At 38.4% G+C, this 18,881-nt stretch overlaps 1 protein-coding gene across 5 annotated transcripts in view; it reads right to left on the reverse strand.

Annotated features, from left to right (window-relative positions):
• FRY (FRY microtubule binding protein) overlaps positions 1-18,881 on the reverse strand; it is a 240,346-nt gene that overhangs the window by 125,648 nt on the left and 95,817 nt on the right. For all 5 annotated transcript variants that reach the window (XM_065678417.1, XM_065678418.1, XM_065678414.1 and 2 more), the window contains one exon: positions 9,575-9,774. In XM_065678417.1, the coding sequence (XP_065534489.1) occupies positions 9,575-9,774 (200 nt within the window). The remainder of the gene's footprint in view (positions 1-9,574; positions 9,775-18,881) is intronic.

The following is an 18,881-nucleotide window of genomic DNA, read 5'->3' on the forward strand; positions in this document are numbered from 1 at the left end:
CTTTACAAAAACACAACTCTGCATAAGACAAAATTACAGACTAAAAATGTTAAAGGAAACTCTGATGAGCTTCGTATAACTTTTGAAAATTAAGTAAAAAATGCAATGCTAATTGTACATGGTACAAACAAGAAAGTCTTCTTTCTTTTACTCTCTTTGAGCAAACAACTCAAGAACTGTGACATTCTTACCTGAATGGTAAAAAAATTCCCAGATATGCTTTCAACTCAGTATTGATGTTAAACAGTCACAAACTTTAAACAAAGGTTAAGCGCTCTTAGAGATATGTGGATAACTGCAAAAAACCCCCCAAAACAACAAGAACAAAACAACTTTATAAGGCACTTTAAGCCCAAATAAGCTGATAGTTACCATGGACAAAAAGAAGTATTTTACATACATGCTTTTGTAAAATCTGGAAAGTTGAAAAGAATTCTAAGGATGACTTTACTGAAAGTGGGCTCTAGAATAAGTGTGAAAGGAAATTTCATTGGCTGTTTATTTCCAGAGTTTTGTGGTTTTAAAATTGTAATTTAATGAACACATCAAAATCCTCTGTCTGAACACAGGCAAATTGTAAGACAGGCTAGGATCATACGCTTTACCTTGGTTTCCCCTGATGTTAATTACATCAGTACTACAGTGTACAAAAAAAGAGGTGAATTTTATAATCAAATTTAAAAACAGCATCTAGAAACAAACTGTGGAGACTTAATGTTGACATCATAATTCAGTCATAGACCTGTATTAGTAACCTGACTGGTTATGACTTTAAAAATTCCCATGTAAGAAGATAATACAGATAATAAATTGTTACAGATTCAGCGATTTACACTCCTAAAAGACTTATTGACTAAACAGGTATTTGATTGTAAATTTGAATACCCAAAAAAGCCACAAACCATTTTAAGTCAGTCATTGTTAAATCTGTCATAAGAAGCAGCAGTAATCAACTGCTGTGGAGCTGAAGAACAACATGGCTATTACATTGCAAAGTCTGACTACAAGACACAAAAAACCCACAGGGTTTGTGGTTGTTTTGCTTATATGCATTTTTTCAGGGTGAGCAAGATATATAGGATTTAATTCTCAAACCTTATGAAAGTAAATACAGATTTCTTCCTCTGTTGTTTGTACTGAGACCCATTACAACACATTTTCATAAAAATGTCTCTATAATAGAAACATGAACACGCTTGAAATACACACACCCAGATCAAGCTATACTCCATAAAAAGCACTGTTTCCATATTGCTCTCACCATGAAGCCAGGAAGAAGGATTTCTGGAGTCATACTCTAATAATTAATGGTACTTTGCATGAGACTTTAGTTAAGAGTGCTGTCAGAGATGTAGTATGAGAGTCCATGATCTTCCATCTATGAACCCGTGGGATTGGAATAAACACGATGCTCTTAAAAAGCATTTGATCCAGTGATTTGTATGTAACTTATTTTTAGCATTCTAAGAACAATAGACTGTGAAGATCTAGATTTCCACATCTATGTTAAGACCTTTGCATGAAACTGCTATCCTGCTGTAGCTGTTTAACAAGGTGGTTCAGCTAGGAATTGTTCAACGGCCAATATATGCCTTAAATAAAAAAAAAAAAAAAATCACGGGTATGCATATAAATAATCACTTCTGTGAAGAGAAGGTCTTTTGATGCATATAAATAATTACTTTTGTGAAGAGAAGGTTTTTTTGAGAGCACACTTCTGTGAAATAGAAATACTGAAAGATCCAGTGGTGAATTAAATAGATCAAGGAGACAAAGTCACTACAGTCAAAAGTGTGCAACTTGAGCAGCACTGCTGCCTCCTTTCCGCATCTGACATTACTTTTGAGAGCTGGTGAAGAGGGTGACAGGATGCTCTTCTTCTGCCCTTGATGTACCTTGGTCATTTGTTACATCTTTGTTTCCTAAACAGAGAAGTTAACTGACACTTCAATCCTGCATGCAAAGAGTTTTTCACCAAATGATTTATGATGAGCAGTTATTTCTCCTGTGCAAGAAGGACACCGTAGAAAAATGCAGAAAGCTTTTTTTTTTTTATCCTGCAGGGAATGGGGGATGCACAGCTTCCCTCTTGAGTGCACCATATTTTTTGAGCTACTACAAGAGCACTGCCCTTACCTTCAGTCATACCTCCTGACCACGGCAGAGCTACAAGGATTTAGGGGACCTCAATGTTCCAAGCAGTGGATAAGGTTCCTTCTTTTAGTACATTTATGCCTAACTGGTAAAATGCTATAGAAGCAGGCAGGTCAAGGTGGGCAAGTTTCCCATTTGCAAGCCTTGGGAATAAACACACAGGTCTGGCAACAGACCTCTGCTAAATGTATGGGAGAGTAAAACAGAGAACACTTCTCTGGATGTGGACATCCAGAATACCCTATGGTCAGGCAGGACAGATATCTTAGCAGCTACCGAGTAGTGCGACATGGCTGAATGAGTGCAACTCACAGTTGTTTCTGATACAGAACTGCCCATGATCCCACTCTTTTTCCAGTATCTTAATCTACAAGGGAAGCAGGACTTGATTCAGTTATGGTGAGGATTGCTGCTGGAATGCTGATGTGGTTTTGCTGGGACTGGCTTGGGAGGGGCCATGGCTATGGACGGTTGTGGAGAACTGGAGACCAGCCCATCTGAGGTGATGCTGCGGCAGGGATTGAGGGCTCAGCACCTGGAATGGGGTCTTGGGCTGTGGGGAGGGGTGGGCAAGACTCAGAGGACGCCACTAAGGCTTATTAGTGCCCTCAGGGCCCTGACCTCAGGTTACCCATTCAGAGTAATGTGACCTAATTTAATCAGAGCTATAGGAAGCCCTTATCAGTTGATTTGAATAAATGTAGAGTTTTAATTGCTGGGCTGCTTCAGGCACAGCCAAGAGCTCTGTAAACAGGAACCACATTTCTCCTAACCCTCACACAGCCAGGGGTAATAAAGGACAGCTACTGATGTGGGTAATAGTCAGCTATCTTGCAGCCACTGCTGCTTTAACATCAGGTAGCTACTTATTGTCATCAACTATGCATCCGTTTTCATACAACAGACCAAGAGATGAGGCAAGGTATATTTTTAAAGTGAACTCAGGAAATTCTGATGACTGTCAGTAGTTCACTTTAAACTTCCTTTATTTTGGGCTTGCTTGTATTTAACTCAAAAGCTGTAACTGTACCATAGCAGACATGTCCCCAGGTAACTTGATCTGAAGCCTTCTCCTCCCGGTTACTGGTACTGAGCTGACAGCCTTTCAAAGAAGATGCCAGAGAGTCCTTGCAGAACTAATGTCAGCTTTGACTATTCTGCCACAAGCACAATGGTCATGAAAGCCACAACTTCCATGCATACTACATGCCCAGCTAAGGCAACAAGACCTTATTGGGTGGATTTCCAAATTTGGAAAGTAGCACTGTGAAGTATTTAAGTTTTTCTCATATTTGTCATGCCACCAGATATGCAGGGTCAAATACGGTGTAGTTCAAGCTGCCTGATGTGTAAACTGTACCAAGCCAGACTCACGCTAGTAAAGAGCACATGAATTTAAACTTAAAAATGTGCAGCAACCCTGGTGAAGCAGCACCTCATTGATTTCAAACATGACCCTGAAAGCATGCAAAGGATGAAGCTGTTACAAAAATATGGCAAGATATCTCTTTAATGAATTGCTATTTATCTGGCAAGAATGCCACCAAACTATATATTATACTTTCTTTCTGTCCTTTGTGATGCCAGACCAGTGATAGCACTGGCCTGAGATGACTGTAGTATGACTTTCATTTTCCGGACAATGGTAGAAAACAATATCCTTAAATGACACTAAAATGTGTCTAGGGTCATGTGGTAGGCTCTCTGCTATATTTGCAAGTATCGGTCAGCACGTGATACAGTGTGACAGCCTTGGTGACCTTGGATTGAATCTGTCTTCAAATGTTAAATCCTCTTAGCGATTTGAACCATCATATGCACCATTAATTATCTTCCAACTATATCTATGCAGTAGTGAGGCCCAGGGACAGTGAACATCCTGGAGAATTTTGCTATTGGAATGAGATCTGAAGCCTCAAACAGCATTCTGCCCACACACCCAGCTATGGAAACCCTGAGATCACTGAGAAAGCTCCTGTTGACACTGCCTGGCTCTGAAATGTGAGTGGTTTTTTGTGTGCGAGTGGACTTGTATCTAGCTGTGAATGCCTATGCCAATGGCTATGCAAAAAAATATGTGTCCTTTTCCTTCCTGGTTGCTAAAACGGCAAAACTTTTTCCCTCACTTGCATATGGATGCTGGAATCTGAGCATCCTGCATCTTGCCTTCATCCTGTTGCACTCCCTACTATCACTTGTGAAACCCTACATTCGTCTCTTCCTCTTTTTTCCCAACTGTGTCATTCATAGTCTTCCCTCAGCTCCTGGGTTTCAATCCTGTGATATGTCCCCCTGACAACACAGAATCTCATCTGTGGCCACTGCTTCAATCATACAAACCTTTCTATGTCTTTCAGGAAGGTAACTGGCCTGTGGTTCAATATTAGACACCTAGAAGGACTACTGCTCCATACTTTTCAATGCTTGGCTCCTGCTACAGGATTCAGCCTGATATAGGTACTGAGATAATTAGAGGGGGATATTATTTCTGAGGCAATGAGTGGAAGGGGAAGTGAAAGCTTTTTATGCCATTTGAGTTAGTTTTGCTAGATTTGATGCTCTCCATCTTCAGTATAGAAGCTTGATTTTATTTTTTTTTAGTCTTCACATCCTTTGAGTACATGAGTAGAGATTGCTTATTTCATGGGCAATATTTATTTATAATATTTATATAATTTAGATACTAAATAAAGAATACAGTAGAAATGAAGAGTTAAGATACATTACATACTAGAAACTACGAGCTCCTTATGCTGGGATGGACTGCTCACATGCTTTACAGAATTTTGACTACCAAAACCACTAATGGACTCAAAGAATTATACTAATTACACATAATCCTTGAGTGACACAGAGGTGGATAAGGACAGATGACAATGGGAATCTGACATCTTTGTAGCATTTATAGAGGCAGATCCTAGGGAGGATTTTTTTTAATGGGTAAAAAAGAACAGCATTTTCAATATATACTTGCATGAAGTTACTCAAATAAAGTTGTCTTCTTTTCAGTTTATCTGGACATACACATACTGAGCAGACAAGTTAGAACAGAGCAAGGCAATTTGCCATTCTTCTCTTCCATGCAATTACTTGTTCCTTATAGTAACTTGTCTGTGCACTGTGAATAAACAGGGGTCTGAAGTCCCTGAGTATGATGAACTATTCATAAGGACTTCAAAAGTAAAAAAATGTGTAATGCTAATGTGTCACATTATACATGACAACAAAGGAGTCATCCCTCATGTGATGCAGCTGGAATTTTAGTCCATGTAAACCAGAAAATTTTACATTACAGCTGTGGGATAAAACTGCTTGGTATTATTAGCCTATATAAATCATACTAGTTATCACAACCCAGCCCTCAGAAAACAAAAAACCTTCAACTTCCTTTTCTTCCAAGTCTGTCCTTAACATATTTCTTCTCTTGTATAGAGAAAGTGAAGCCTACACTAAAGCTAATCAGACAGCAGTGCTACTATAAATGTTGGTTGGTCGGGCCTTACAAAACCAAACTTGTATTATTCTTTCCCTTTTAGAATTTTCCTAACCACCTGCTTCACTATTATCACCAACCCTGTTTTGAAATAGGCATGTATTTTAATATCATTGAGCTTCTAATTACATGGAATTAATAAATACACTACTATCAATCACATCACTGCTTTCAGGCTTTTTCCAACAGTGAGATAAAACCTACCTAATAAAAGGAGAAAGTTATAGGCAGAATACATGAATATGCTTATAGTCCTACTCCTGTAATAAGTAAATTTTGTTCTTGAGTTCAGTATTCTATGATTCTATGATTCAGAGAGATCCTGAATTTAGACAAGCTCAGTAAAAGAAGATGCTTGCAGGAGAAAAGCATAATGAAAGTTTACCAACAGCTAAATTAACCATTAACCACAGTCAAAGACTCTGGCACACCATGTTTTATCAATGTCTACAGCTGTGTGTAAGTACTGATGAAAGCTGTATTTAAAGATTAGCCTGATCAGTATGCACAGGATGAATTATTACCCTAAGTGATAATCAACAGTCCCAAAAAGGAAAATATTTTCTGGGTTTTCTTCTTTACAGTGCTAATACATAAACGTATTTTATCATTTCAACTGGCAAATATATTTCCCTGGCTTTCTCATTCTATCTTCATTTTAAGCTCACCACTTCTTGAAAAAAACAAAAAATCAGCGGTAATAAAGTATCAAATTGTGTTTATAAGTGAAGCAATGCAGAGAAGATTTACAACGTAAATCGATAAAAATTAAATGTGAATGCAATCAGCTGTGAAAAAACATCTGCAGGAAATATTCTTAACATTCATTATAAAGGAGAACAATTATTTACAGAAAAGAAGCAAGAAATTAAAAGGTTATCAGGAAGAAATTATTTACATTTCATTTATGTGAATTTAATTTTATAAACTAGAAAATCCTAACTAAATCTGCCATCAAACGCCTTTAATTTGGATTAATATAATTTGACAATCTAGGTACAGTAGTTTAATCACTAAAAATTAGCCACATAATTGTGAACTTACTTAATGTAATTATTGAAATGTTTGTTATATTCCAGAGACACCAAAAATGTATTATTTGACATGCTGGTTACTGAATATGGCAGCGATCAACATAAAGAAAATCACTGCCATTAACTGTTGATCGCTTATTTTTATGTTGATCGCTGCCAGATTCAGTAACCAGCATGTCAAATCATACTTGGTTGACAGCCAAGGCAGCAGGAGGAGTAGGTGACATTGCCCTCTACTTTCTGTGCTGCTGGCATCTTGCTATCCCAGCTGAGATTTCACGGCGCTGCAGGAGGGGGTGGGTGCTCTACGCTGCTGCCTGAGAATATAGCAAGTTTTTTGTGCCTTGCTAGAATCTGCAACTCATGGCATGACACAAACCTGGTTTTCCACCGCAGCTGCCAGAACACTGTAATTTACAGTTGGGCTTTGTGTACATCACAAAAGAAAGAGATGGATATATCAAAAAGGCATATGCAAGCAAAAGAAACAGAGAAAAAATCATAAAAACAGCAGTAATGTTAATTAGACTGAATAAGTAGGCAAAAGGTGTGCACAAAAAGAAATATCCAGGTTAAAAATGTATCAGTAAGTCTTTAAATTAATTCCACAGTAACTTCAGAGTTTGAATGTGACCTAGACTATGTGATAAAAGAGAGGAAAAAGCCATTATATTACAAGCAGATCATTTTAGCTTCTCTAAAAGATATCTTAAGTATTCATCACTCATTATAAAATTTAACTGTCATATTTTGCAATGAGTTAGAGAATTCAAAGTAGAAACATCTCAGTGTTAAGAGTGCTTTGCAAGTTTCATTTTCTTTGAAGCACGAGTTTAATTAGACCAGAATCTTCAAAGAGCTCACTATTTGACTACCTATTGTGAAAAAAGGCCAAAGAGCATCTCTGTACCATCAATTTATAATCTTTGTCTCGCAAATCCCTGGGACTCCCTGGTCACAATTCTACTCAGTAGAATAAAAATGTGGGAACAAAGCTGCTAAATCTCCAACAGCTGCCCCACAAAAAGGGTGGACTTAAATTCTTAGGCATTATTCCAGAATAATTTTTGCCATTTTTTCCTTGTAATTTCTTTCATTACAACCTAATTATTTCAAGATTAATTTGACTGAATATCTTCATAATTCTGCTTACACATTTGTCACAGTCACCCTCAAATAGCAGCATGCCATGACTTGTATGTCCTATTAGTAAGATGCATGTAATTGAATTACTGTCTCACAGTTAGACCGCTGTAAGAAATATGTTCTGAAAATGTTGACAAAAAGAAGGTGACATTCCAGTCTCTTGTCATATTTTTACGTTCTATGTCGAATTTACCAAATAAAATCTCGCTGCACAATGTCTGGAATATGATAAGATCAACATTCAGATATTCATAGTTTCACAAAGTGACAAAAACAATATATCAACACACAGCAACTCAAAATTAGCTTAACACAGGGTGAAATGGGAATAAATCAGGATCACTGGTTCTTATCTATGTCTGAAATACAACATGAAAATGCAGAGGTTAGGGTTTAAGAGTAACAGAGGTGCTGCAAGGAAATTCCATTCTCAGTACTGGTCTTTCTGTTGTTTCCCTGACCTCGTTAAGTACTTTTACAACACATTTTGTCTCAAAATTTTGAAGATGTTCAACATGCATCACGATGACTGGATGGTAACAAATAACTGCGGACATTGTTTTTTTAAAGGTCCTGCTCTATGACTGTCAGTTTATTCCACTTGTGATTTGGAGGGGACTCATGAAAGAAGAAAAAAAAATAGATTTTTGTCAAAATATTCCTTCCTGTTAGCTTTTTTTGTGTTATTTCCAAATTATGAAAGATATTTCTGTCATCTTGCATCTACTTAATATTTCAGTGGGAAGTCTGGAAAAATTTTCCAAGCATCAGATGGTTCTGAATCTAAATCAAGACATAAAGCTGAACAGATGCCATAATCTTAATGTTACTGTTCAGAACACCCAGACCTAAAAATGAGGAACTAAACTAAGTATTCCATACTGTGCTTTGTAACAGAAATGTTGCAAAATTTTATTAAAATTCCCTTACTGCTCAGAAATACCGGTTCCTGGTTGTTTTTACTTTTTTGGTTTTACTTTTTTATTTTTACCTTGTCAGAACTAAAATGTAGCTTACAGACCTATTCTTCTGTATTCAAAATAACAAGAATGTACAGAAAACATCACCTCAAGTCAAAATAGCAGACTCACGGAAGTGCAGCTAGAGAAGACAATTTGCAACAGATGCATGTTACATTTGCCTAAAATATGAATAATGATGGGTCTGCCACTGACTGTGCAAGACCTTGTAATGCAGTTCTTTTTTTCAAATGCTGCATGCTTTCCAAGTCTGGTAAATAGTTGCTATAGCACTTTGTTAGATTGTGAAATCTACTACTGTCAGATCTAAAACAGGAACCAGCAGTGCTATTCACTTTCATGTTTCAGCTGAAAACTGGTAATGTTTAGAAACACTATTTTAATAATTTTTCAGCATTTTCTAATCCATTTTGACTGAAGTAATTGCTCTCCCAGCTGTGAAATCTATGTCGGCTGACATCTCTTTTGCCTCTCAATCACATTAACACGTGCCCATATTGCAAACAGAAATAAAATAGTAATTTATATGACATTCATGATGTCCTGAACCCAGGACATCATGTCACCCCTTTAGCATATCTTGCATTCCTCTGTCCTCTCCCACAACCTTCTAATTGCCATAGTAGCATATCTTACAGTTTGGAAAACACTATCAAACTCCAACGCAGATTACAAGCAAAATATCCTTCATTTCGCAGCAAGCGGCCTGACTTAAAAATAAATTCAAAGCAAAGCACACACATACTTAAGAGTTTCTTTTTACTCACAAGAGGTTCTGCCATGATAATGCGAATCTTGCGTTCAGCCAGAGTAGTAAAGTTAACAAATAAGCTCTTGAGTACATATTCTCCTGGTTTACTGTCTGGGTCAACATTAATAGGTAACATGGCTGGAGGTCCTTTTTCTCTTTGTGTACCAGAAACAGGCGGAACAGGTGGCTTGATATATCCGTTACCAACTGGAGAAGCTGAAATGTAGAAAAGGCACATTTACTTACAGGTGATTCAACATATCTTTTCCAGAGCATCCCAATGGCCTACTATACTGTCAAAGCAAAATTGGAGACTAGTTGATAATCAAAGAAATACACAACACATAAATATCATTTCCTTGGTATAGTTATAGGTAAAAGCTAGACTGGAAGAAGAAAATGAAAATGAAATCTTATGCATCCAAATTAAGTAGTGTTTACCATGCAGTGCACATTAAATACTCTTTTTTTACATGGTAAGACTTACTGACACCTAACTGAATCACATCCTTATTTCTTATCCTTTGTCTTACAGGTCAGATCTGCAGCTCAATTGTCAAATAATAAACTTATTCTTTATTGCTATTCAAGCTGACCTGTCCTTGCAAAAGTCAGGAGTCTGGTCTTTTGTCTAAGCTGAGACGTAAAAGGCCTGATTTTCCCCTCATTTATACTGAGGCCAGTCAAGAATTACTCCTTTAAAAACAATGACATTTCACCAGTCTAAATCTTACACGAAGAGTCAGACACAAAATGGTTTCCATGGCCAAAAAGTGTTCATTCTGTATTAGTTTTCCTGGAAGTACCAAACCCTGCAGTCCCATTTGGCACTTGTGCAATCACAATGGGTGCGCTAAGCACAGTTTTGGGCTCCCCATACAAGAATGACAATCCTGTTCTCAAGCAAGGGCAAGGGAGGATGATGAAGATGGTCAGGAGCTTGCATGCGTGCTACATGAGTACAGGCCAAGAGCGCTGGACTAGTTCAACCTTAAGAGAAGGTTAAAGGAAGATCTCACGGCAGTCTTCAGCTACTTAATGAGAGTACAGCAAAGATGCAGCCAGACTTTTCTTTGAGCACGGTGACAGGACAAGAGACAACAGACACTAGTTAGAATGCAGGAAATTCCAAATAGGTATATTGAAACAAATTCCACTGAGTGGGTGATCGAACAGCGGTACAGGTTGTCCACAGACAGAGTAGAAACGCCACTCTTGAAGACACTCAAAACTTGACTGCACAAGGCCCTGAGAAACCTCCTCCAGTTCTCTAATCCTCCAGAGGTCCCTTCCAATCTAAATTATCCTTTCACGCTGTGGATTCCCCATAACCAATATCAAGATATTCTGCACTAGGCTTAGCTCTACTTAGTGCTCTTTCTAGGAAACTGAAGTAAAAATAAACTTAAGTACTGTGAAACAAAACCTCATTAATTCAAATATTACTATTATATGCATAAAATTTCCAAAAGAAAACCCTCAGGCTTAGCTCTTACTGGCAATAAAACTCATATCTGGCCTTCAGGAAGGTACTGGTAGCACTCTCTGTTAGCTTTGCCAAAGACTTTAAAAGTAGCAAATTAAGTAACACTGCAAAGACCATCCACTAACCATCCTGAATGCAATGAAAAGTGTTGTAACACCCATAAGAACTGTTGGTGATTGGGTCAGAGGTGCTTTAATGCAACACAAACTGTGGAAAATATTGTGAACTAATACCTTTATGGCATTTCCCCACAGTATTGCAATTCAGAGTATTACTGAAAAATAGAAAAGATGCACTAGAGGAAAGAGAACGTGCTTTCCTTTAGAAAAATCAAAATTTGTAAGTCCCATTTATGACTATAATGCAAGATAGAAATTCTTTCGTTCATGTAGCTATTATTCTTCAAGTGTAACACATCCATGCTTTGAAAATAACTATCCTGATTGACAAGGTCTTTAGCGCAGCAGCACCACCTCCTCCACTTTAATAGATGTTTCATGCTAGATTTGTTTCCTGCAAAGTTGCACTTGATTTTTGAGGGCAAAAGTATCAACAAAGAGTCTTGTTGGCATTATGAGTCTTTGGATAAAAGAGTCTACAGAATAGTTCTACATTTCTACATCCGTGTTTCCAAAAATACACTGTTGTTCTGAATAAAAATCTACTTCAAAGTAATGAAAAAAGAGTCATGAGAGAAGAGTGTAAGTGTCATCACCTAGGCTCTCCTACAGTTTAAGCATGAAGACAGTGGGATGCAAAGGATCAGATGCAAATTTACATCAGCTATCAAATATACTAGGTAATGGAAATTTCTCCACAAATAGCTTTAGGAAGGAGTCAGACAATATTTTTATAATCACTAATATATTTGCCAAATGCGTTGTTTTAATTGGCTCACATTTACTCATGAAATCAATCTGAACGACAAGTGCTGAGTTAGGAAAAACCTTTTTTCTGTGAGACCGATTTTCTTACGGATTTGTGTCCTTTGTGGGGTAAAAGCCTTGTCCTTCCCTCTGTCATCACCCCCAGCTCCCTCCATCATTCCCAAGCTCTGTCCCCAGTCCTGCCCGCTAACCAGCCTCTGCCAAGCAAAACACACCCAGGCTGGGCTGCCTGCCTCTCTGGCTAGTGCAGCCATTCCAGGCTCCCTCCTGAGGGAATCTGGAGCAACCTAATAAAATTCAAACTTGCCTTCTGTTCCTCTGGCAATTCCAGTTTAAACTGGCTGCTAAGTTCGCAATTTAGTACGAAGGGACGTACAGGAGTGGAAGGAAGGAAGGCAGTGTGTGAGATCATGCATGCCTCACATCCTTACAGAATTATGTTTAAGAAACCCTGCTCAAACTACCTGGGAGCTGCCACCCTTTACCTCAATCATTGTGGCATCCAGTCAGGATTTCGAGACTGGAATTTAAATCCACAGTCATTGTTAGTAGGAAGCTTTTTAACAATGGTGCTGTTAGGTTGTGATGTAGGCTGATCTAATTCTTTTTTTTCTTCAGACATCTAACTGAAAAATCAATTATTTGCACAGTGTAATGGAGAAATGCAAGTATTTGTGAGATCTGTCAGTGCACCCAAAATTTTTATTCTTGCCCTTCTTTGAAATGTGGAACTGTACAGCCTTTCCCTCAGATAAAGAAAAATAATATCCTTGGGGTTAATATCTATCATTGCTACAGCAATTACAGCAGTTATAGAAATGACTGATATATGACATAGATTCAGTTCAAATTTTCAAAAGATCATTTTATAGCTGCTAACTCCACTTATGCATCTTCAGTGCGGAAGTTAATATTGCCAACAGTGTGAGGGTTCTGAGCGGATCATGAGTTGGTCATGAACTATTATATATAGGTTTGGCTTTCTAATGCATCTTTTCAGTTCCATTATCTCAAGCATTTGCATATGCTTGATATTTGCATTGCAAAAATCTGGCCCAGTGACTAGACTATCACTGACATCCATACTGACGATGTATGAGCTTTAAAAGCATATAGCTCTTTTTCCTAGACTGAGAGCAATAAAACCCAATTTGCCTCTGGGACATAAAACTGGAAATCAAGGACTAAAAATTTAAGAAACAGCATTAAAGTCATCCATGATTGGTCCCTCTATGTTGCCACATTATGATGCGTACCCTAAAAAGGATGTGCCCATTTCTGTCAGTTATGCCAGTCAAACTCTGTCCCATTAAATAAAAAGGCATTATTTTTATGTGAGAAATCGCCACATATAGTTTGTATGGTTTTATGTAGGAGATACCTGGGGAGGGTGGGGTGGGAGGAGGGGGTTATACTAAATTCTAAATACTGATTTAATTAGCAAATTAAGATTTTACTACCTGATTTCAAAATAATGTTCAAAAATGTGCTACAAAGAGAAGTACTGGAATGGACCACTGCAACAATTAGACTGAACTCCTAACATATTGTGGGGTACCAGTCACCACACAAGTACTGCATTAAACTAAACCCTTCACTTAGAGAAGTAGCTTGCTCCCAGGGACAATGAAAGGTGATGCACATGCAGGAGACCATGGTAACCCTGATGCCCGAGGGCCCTGCAATAGCAAGGAATCCATAAGTCGGTTTTAGAAAGTTGTGTAAATATTTAAAGCTTGTAGCCTAGGAAAATCTGTACAAAAAGATTAACTATGCTGGAGCAACTACGAGATGTCTGCACCATTTTCAGGTGAAATTCTGTCTGAGGGCTACTTCTCTCAAGCAACCCACTTTCTTGTTTCCAATACATGTTCCCTATTTTCCTAACATATCTGCAATAAGCTGTATTTAAACGATACTCTTTTCCTACAGCGTATTTTAATTTAGTTCAGGCTATAACCGTAGGATTTTCTCAATGTATTTAAAAAAAATAAAAACCAAAGAGTAAATATGGAAGTAATAATACAGTATCACATACAGTTGTCAACACAACCATAAACTACTACTATAGAAATGATTAGTGAACTAAAATCACTGCAGTAATTTTTCCTGTACTGATCCTTTCCCAGTCAGAGAAACAGTTGTTAAAAAGCACGGTAGTTTTAACACACAAACGCACACGGTCACTGAGCTGATAACGGGGATGAGTACAAAATGCAATTAACGTAAGAGAGTCTCTGCTATGATTCATACCTCAGGTAATTTTCTTAAAGCTCTAAGATGAACCAAAACAACAGAACAATCACAATGCACAAGCCAAGGTTCTGGCTAAAAAGGACACAACTTCACCCAAACACAGTTACTGGATTTTCAGTATCCTTAAGCAGAAGAAATAGAGATTACTGGGTTTTAGTTAACTGTGTCAAATATACATTTTAGCAAAAACAAACAACCTAATAACACAACCCAAACATGTATTTGCATTATTTTTGTACCTACCTAGCCCCTTTATAAAGCCGATCACGCTGGATTTTCTCCAACATGCTACTGTAATATCCATGAGCCTGTGAATACCTGAAATATTCCACTCCTTCAGTTAGAAAAGTTAGAATCCTTTTCTAACTAAAATCAAAAAGGAAAAGAGTTGCTTCATAATCCTGTTTTATACTTCACTATAAATTTTTCAGCACAGAGGCAGACATTTCTTTCAGTTTTCAGGTTTTGTTTTTTAACAGACAAGTGCTGAAGACCTACAATGTGTGAGTTACAGCAGGCCTTTGGATCAGATCAGCCTTTCCATAACCAAAGGGGTAATTTTTAGCTTCAGCATATGATGATGACCACTCACAGAGTGGCTGCATGTCTATATTTATCCACAAGTACATACTATGCTGACAGATTAGTGAAACTACTTCAGGCACGCCAAGAACATGAGACAGTATAATGGAGTTCATCATTAAAACCCCATGTATATCAAACACACATGCTATCATACAATCCAAAGTGAAAACAGTAAGTATGGAAATGCAAAGCACAGAGACAACATAGGATTGGTTTTCCTTTGCAATTGAGGTCTTTTGGCCAGAAGTACATACAGTCCAAATTCCTTGTAATAAAACTAATGCAGTATCTCTTCTCTTCCCATGCCAAGAGTCAGTGAGAAACCACATATCCTTCAGGATAATTATACAGCTGCTGAAATAACTCTTAAGAAAATTTGCTTTGCTTTAAAATTACAATTATAATAGTAGAAAGAAAATACATTATTAAATAAAGCGTGAAGAATTTAATTTACAAGGATGTGATACATGTGCCAATGTTACCAAAAGGTGGCTTTTCCACCCTTGAAGGAAAACATTCCCCATTAGTTTGAGCTTGACAGAAAAAGAGAAAAAATTCAAAGGAAACTTTTGCTGAAAGAAACAAACTAAAAGTCTAGCAGACCCATTTTTTTCTTGATGAAATAAACTGCAAGATTCCCAAGGCAAATGTTATTCCAGCATACTAGTTAAGATGCAGTAGCAGAACTATTTTAATGTAAGCATTACTTTCATAGTTCATTTGCATGTTTTAACAAAAAATAACTATAAAAGCATAAAGCTATCCAATAACATATCATATTAATGACATGCAATATATATGATAGGAAATTTATTTAAAGTACAGGATTTTAAGGTGAGCAATTGACACTATCGATATCTGATCTTTTTGCTTCTGATCCTCTCTTAGGAGGATTGACAGTCAAAAATGAAAAATCAGGAAGAATTGAGTGCACATCTGACTCCCACATTCATGCTATTTGGAAAGTAAATGGCTAAGGCATAGTGGTGCAGGTGCTGGCCTTACTCTTCACAAGGAATACTCTTCACAGGAATGAATATTTGCCTACATGTTTTGCTTCCTGTTTATTTTCCATTTTTTATTAAAAGAGTTGATAAAATAGGGAGTAAATATACCATTTTTAAGATACTTCTCCCCTCTTCTCAATGGCATGCTTACCTAAATATAATTTAAAATAAATGCAAAAAAAAAGTAATTAAATACAATATATATAATTATATAAATATAATTAAAATAAATGTAAGAAAAACTGATTGTATGGTTTATAGTAATATCTAAGCTCTGTATTAAACTTGCTGTATTAATCTGCCATAAGCAACAGCACTGCAGACACAGATTACCTTCTCTAGTGCTGGAAAACATTTACACTTCCAACTGTACTGAGGTTGGCATGCATTATCCTAAGAATGGAAAGATCTGTAATAAACCTTTGGATATGTATGTCCCAGGCAGAGAGTATCAACTGCGGAGCTTTGATAATATACTTAACTAAATGCAATGCTGCAAAGCTTCCTCTATTTTGATAAGGCTCATTAACAGGTGAGGGAATCCTTTGTAGTGAAAAATTCACTTGCTGACAGCAGCATGTGGACATAGACTGTAGATACAGGCACATACAGACATTAAGAAAACACGAGAGAGTCTATATGGCAAAAAGCTCCCCTCTTAGTATAACAAAGTTGTCTCTAAAACTATACATATCAGAAATCATAGAATCACAGAATAGTTAAGGGTTGGAAAGGACCTTAACAACATCAAGTTCCAACCCCCCTGCCATGGGCAGGGACGCCTCACACTAAAACATATCACCCAAGGCTCTGTCCAACCTGGCCTTGAACATCTCCAGGGATGGAGCATTCACAGCTTCCCTGGCCAATCCATTGCAGTGCCTCACCACCCTTACAGTAAAGAACTTCTTCCTTATATACAATCTAAACTTCCCCTGTTTAAGTCTGAACCCATTACCCCTTGTCTTATCACTACAGTCCCTGATGAAGAGTCCCTCCCTAGAATCCTTATAGGCCCCCTTCAGATACTGGAAGGCTGCTATGAAATCTCTGAAGCCTTTCTCTAAAACTGCTCAAGCAGCTACTCGAAGAAGACACTAGGTCATTCTGTGCAGCTGTCTTGACACAGGAACTTGACATAAAACTATCCCAACTCATCCTGTCTTTCAAAAGCCTATTTAATCCAAATACAGGATTCTTCAGGAAGAGTAACTTTGGGTTACCAATTAGGTAGATGGTCTGCAATCCCACAAAGATAAAACCCAATAATTCTATGCAAAACCAAAGCCTGGGCATAGCATGTAAATCCCTATGCCAGGGGAAATACTACCTACTCTAGCAGATAAAATGGAAGAGGCCTTGAGGTCAGCAGGGAAAAGTATAAAGTTCAAGATTCTGAAGCAAAACAGCTCATTCAGAACATGAGGGAATCACAGATTTCAGAGAATTTCCTAAAAAGACGATGAGAAATCATAGAATCATAGAATAGTTAGGGTTGGAAAGGACCTCAAGATCATCTAGTTCCAACCCCCCTGCCATGGGCAGGGACACCTCACACTAAACCATCCCACACAAGGCTTCATCCAACCTGGCCTTGAACACTGCCAGGGATGGAGCACTCACAACCCCCCTGGGCAACCCATTCCAGTGTCTCACCACCCTAACAGGAAAGAATTTCCTCCTTATATCCAGTCTAAACTTCCCCTGTTTAAGTTTTAACCCGTTACCCCTTGTCCTGTCACTACAGTCCCTGATGAAGAGTCCCTCCCCAGCATCCCTATAGGCCCCCTTCAGGTACTGGAAGGCTGCTATGAGGTCTCCACGCAGCCTTCTCTTCTCCAGGCTGAACAGCCCCAACTTCCCCAGCCTGTCTTCATACGGGAGGTGCTCCAGTCCCCTGATCATCCTCGTGGCCTCCTCTGGACTTGTTCCAGCAGTTCCATGTCCTTTTTATGTTGAGGACACCAGAACTGCACACAATACTCCAGGTGAGGTCTCACAAGAGCAGAGTAGAGGGGCAGGATCACCTCCTTCGACCTGCTGGTCACGCTCCTTTTGATGCAGCCCAGGATACGGTTGGCTTTCTGGGCTGCGAGCGCACACTGCAGCCGGCTCATGTTCATTTTCTCATCGACCAGCACCCCCAAGTCCTTCTCTGCAGGGCTGCTCTGAATCTCTTCTCTGCCCAGTCTGTAGCTGTGCCTGGGATTGCTCCGACCCAGGTGTGGGACCTTGCACTTGTCATGGTTAAACTTCATAAGGTTGGCATCAGCCCACCTTACAAGCGTGTCAAGGTCCCTCTGGATGGCATCCCTTCCCTCCAGCATATCGACCGGACCACACAGCTAAGCTCTTCCAAGTGGAAATCTTCAAACCTCTTGATTATGCTGAAACTGTAAGGGAGAAAAGGCTAATTTATAAATTTTAGATTCCTCCACCTCTTTCAAGAGACATGCCTCAGGAGAGTCATTTGTGTAAAAGGGCACAGGGAAGAGAAAGGAAGGAGATATCTTCAGTGCTACAGGCACTCCAGGATTTGGTCACAGGTTTAACTGAGATGAGACCAATATTTTAAGTTATTTCTGTCTGAAGACTCTAGTGAAAAAAGGCTGTTGCCAGGTTTGGATATATTTATTCCACTATTATCAGAATACTTGAACTACAGAAGACAGTTCCAGCCCCTGTAGACTTGGTTGGGCAAGCCTTCAAAATGTCTATTTCTTTTACCACAAGAAGAGACTATAAATTCTAGGAACAGAATGGAGCCTCAGAACAAGTTCCAGATCCAGTCCTCTGCAGGCTAGAAACAAAATGCAGCATCCATGAAAGTATATGGCCGCTCAGTAGGGCTGATGGATGCTAAAATACCACTTGTGGGGAATGCTCTTCTCTGCATGTGTACGAAGAGCTCAAATGCTTATTACGCTCAGAGATGCTTATGAAACAGACACCTTTAGAGATGAACTGCATCAGGAAATAACCAGTTTAATACAGATATCTTTGCCTGAGCTCAGACATTAGAACAGGAATATGGTCCTTACACTGTCAGGTTTTATTTGAGATGGATGTGGTTAACTGCCTAGTGGCTTTGAAGCTAAGAAC

Source organism: Lathamus discolor, chromosome 4 (assembly GCF_037157495.1).
Source record: "Lathamus discolor isolate bLatDis1 chromosome 4, bLatDis1.hap1, whole genome shotgun sequence".
NCBI lineage: Eukaryota > Metazoa > Chordata > Aves > Psittaciformes > Psittacidae > Lathamus > Lathamus discolor.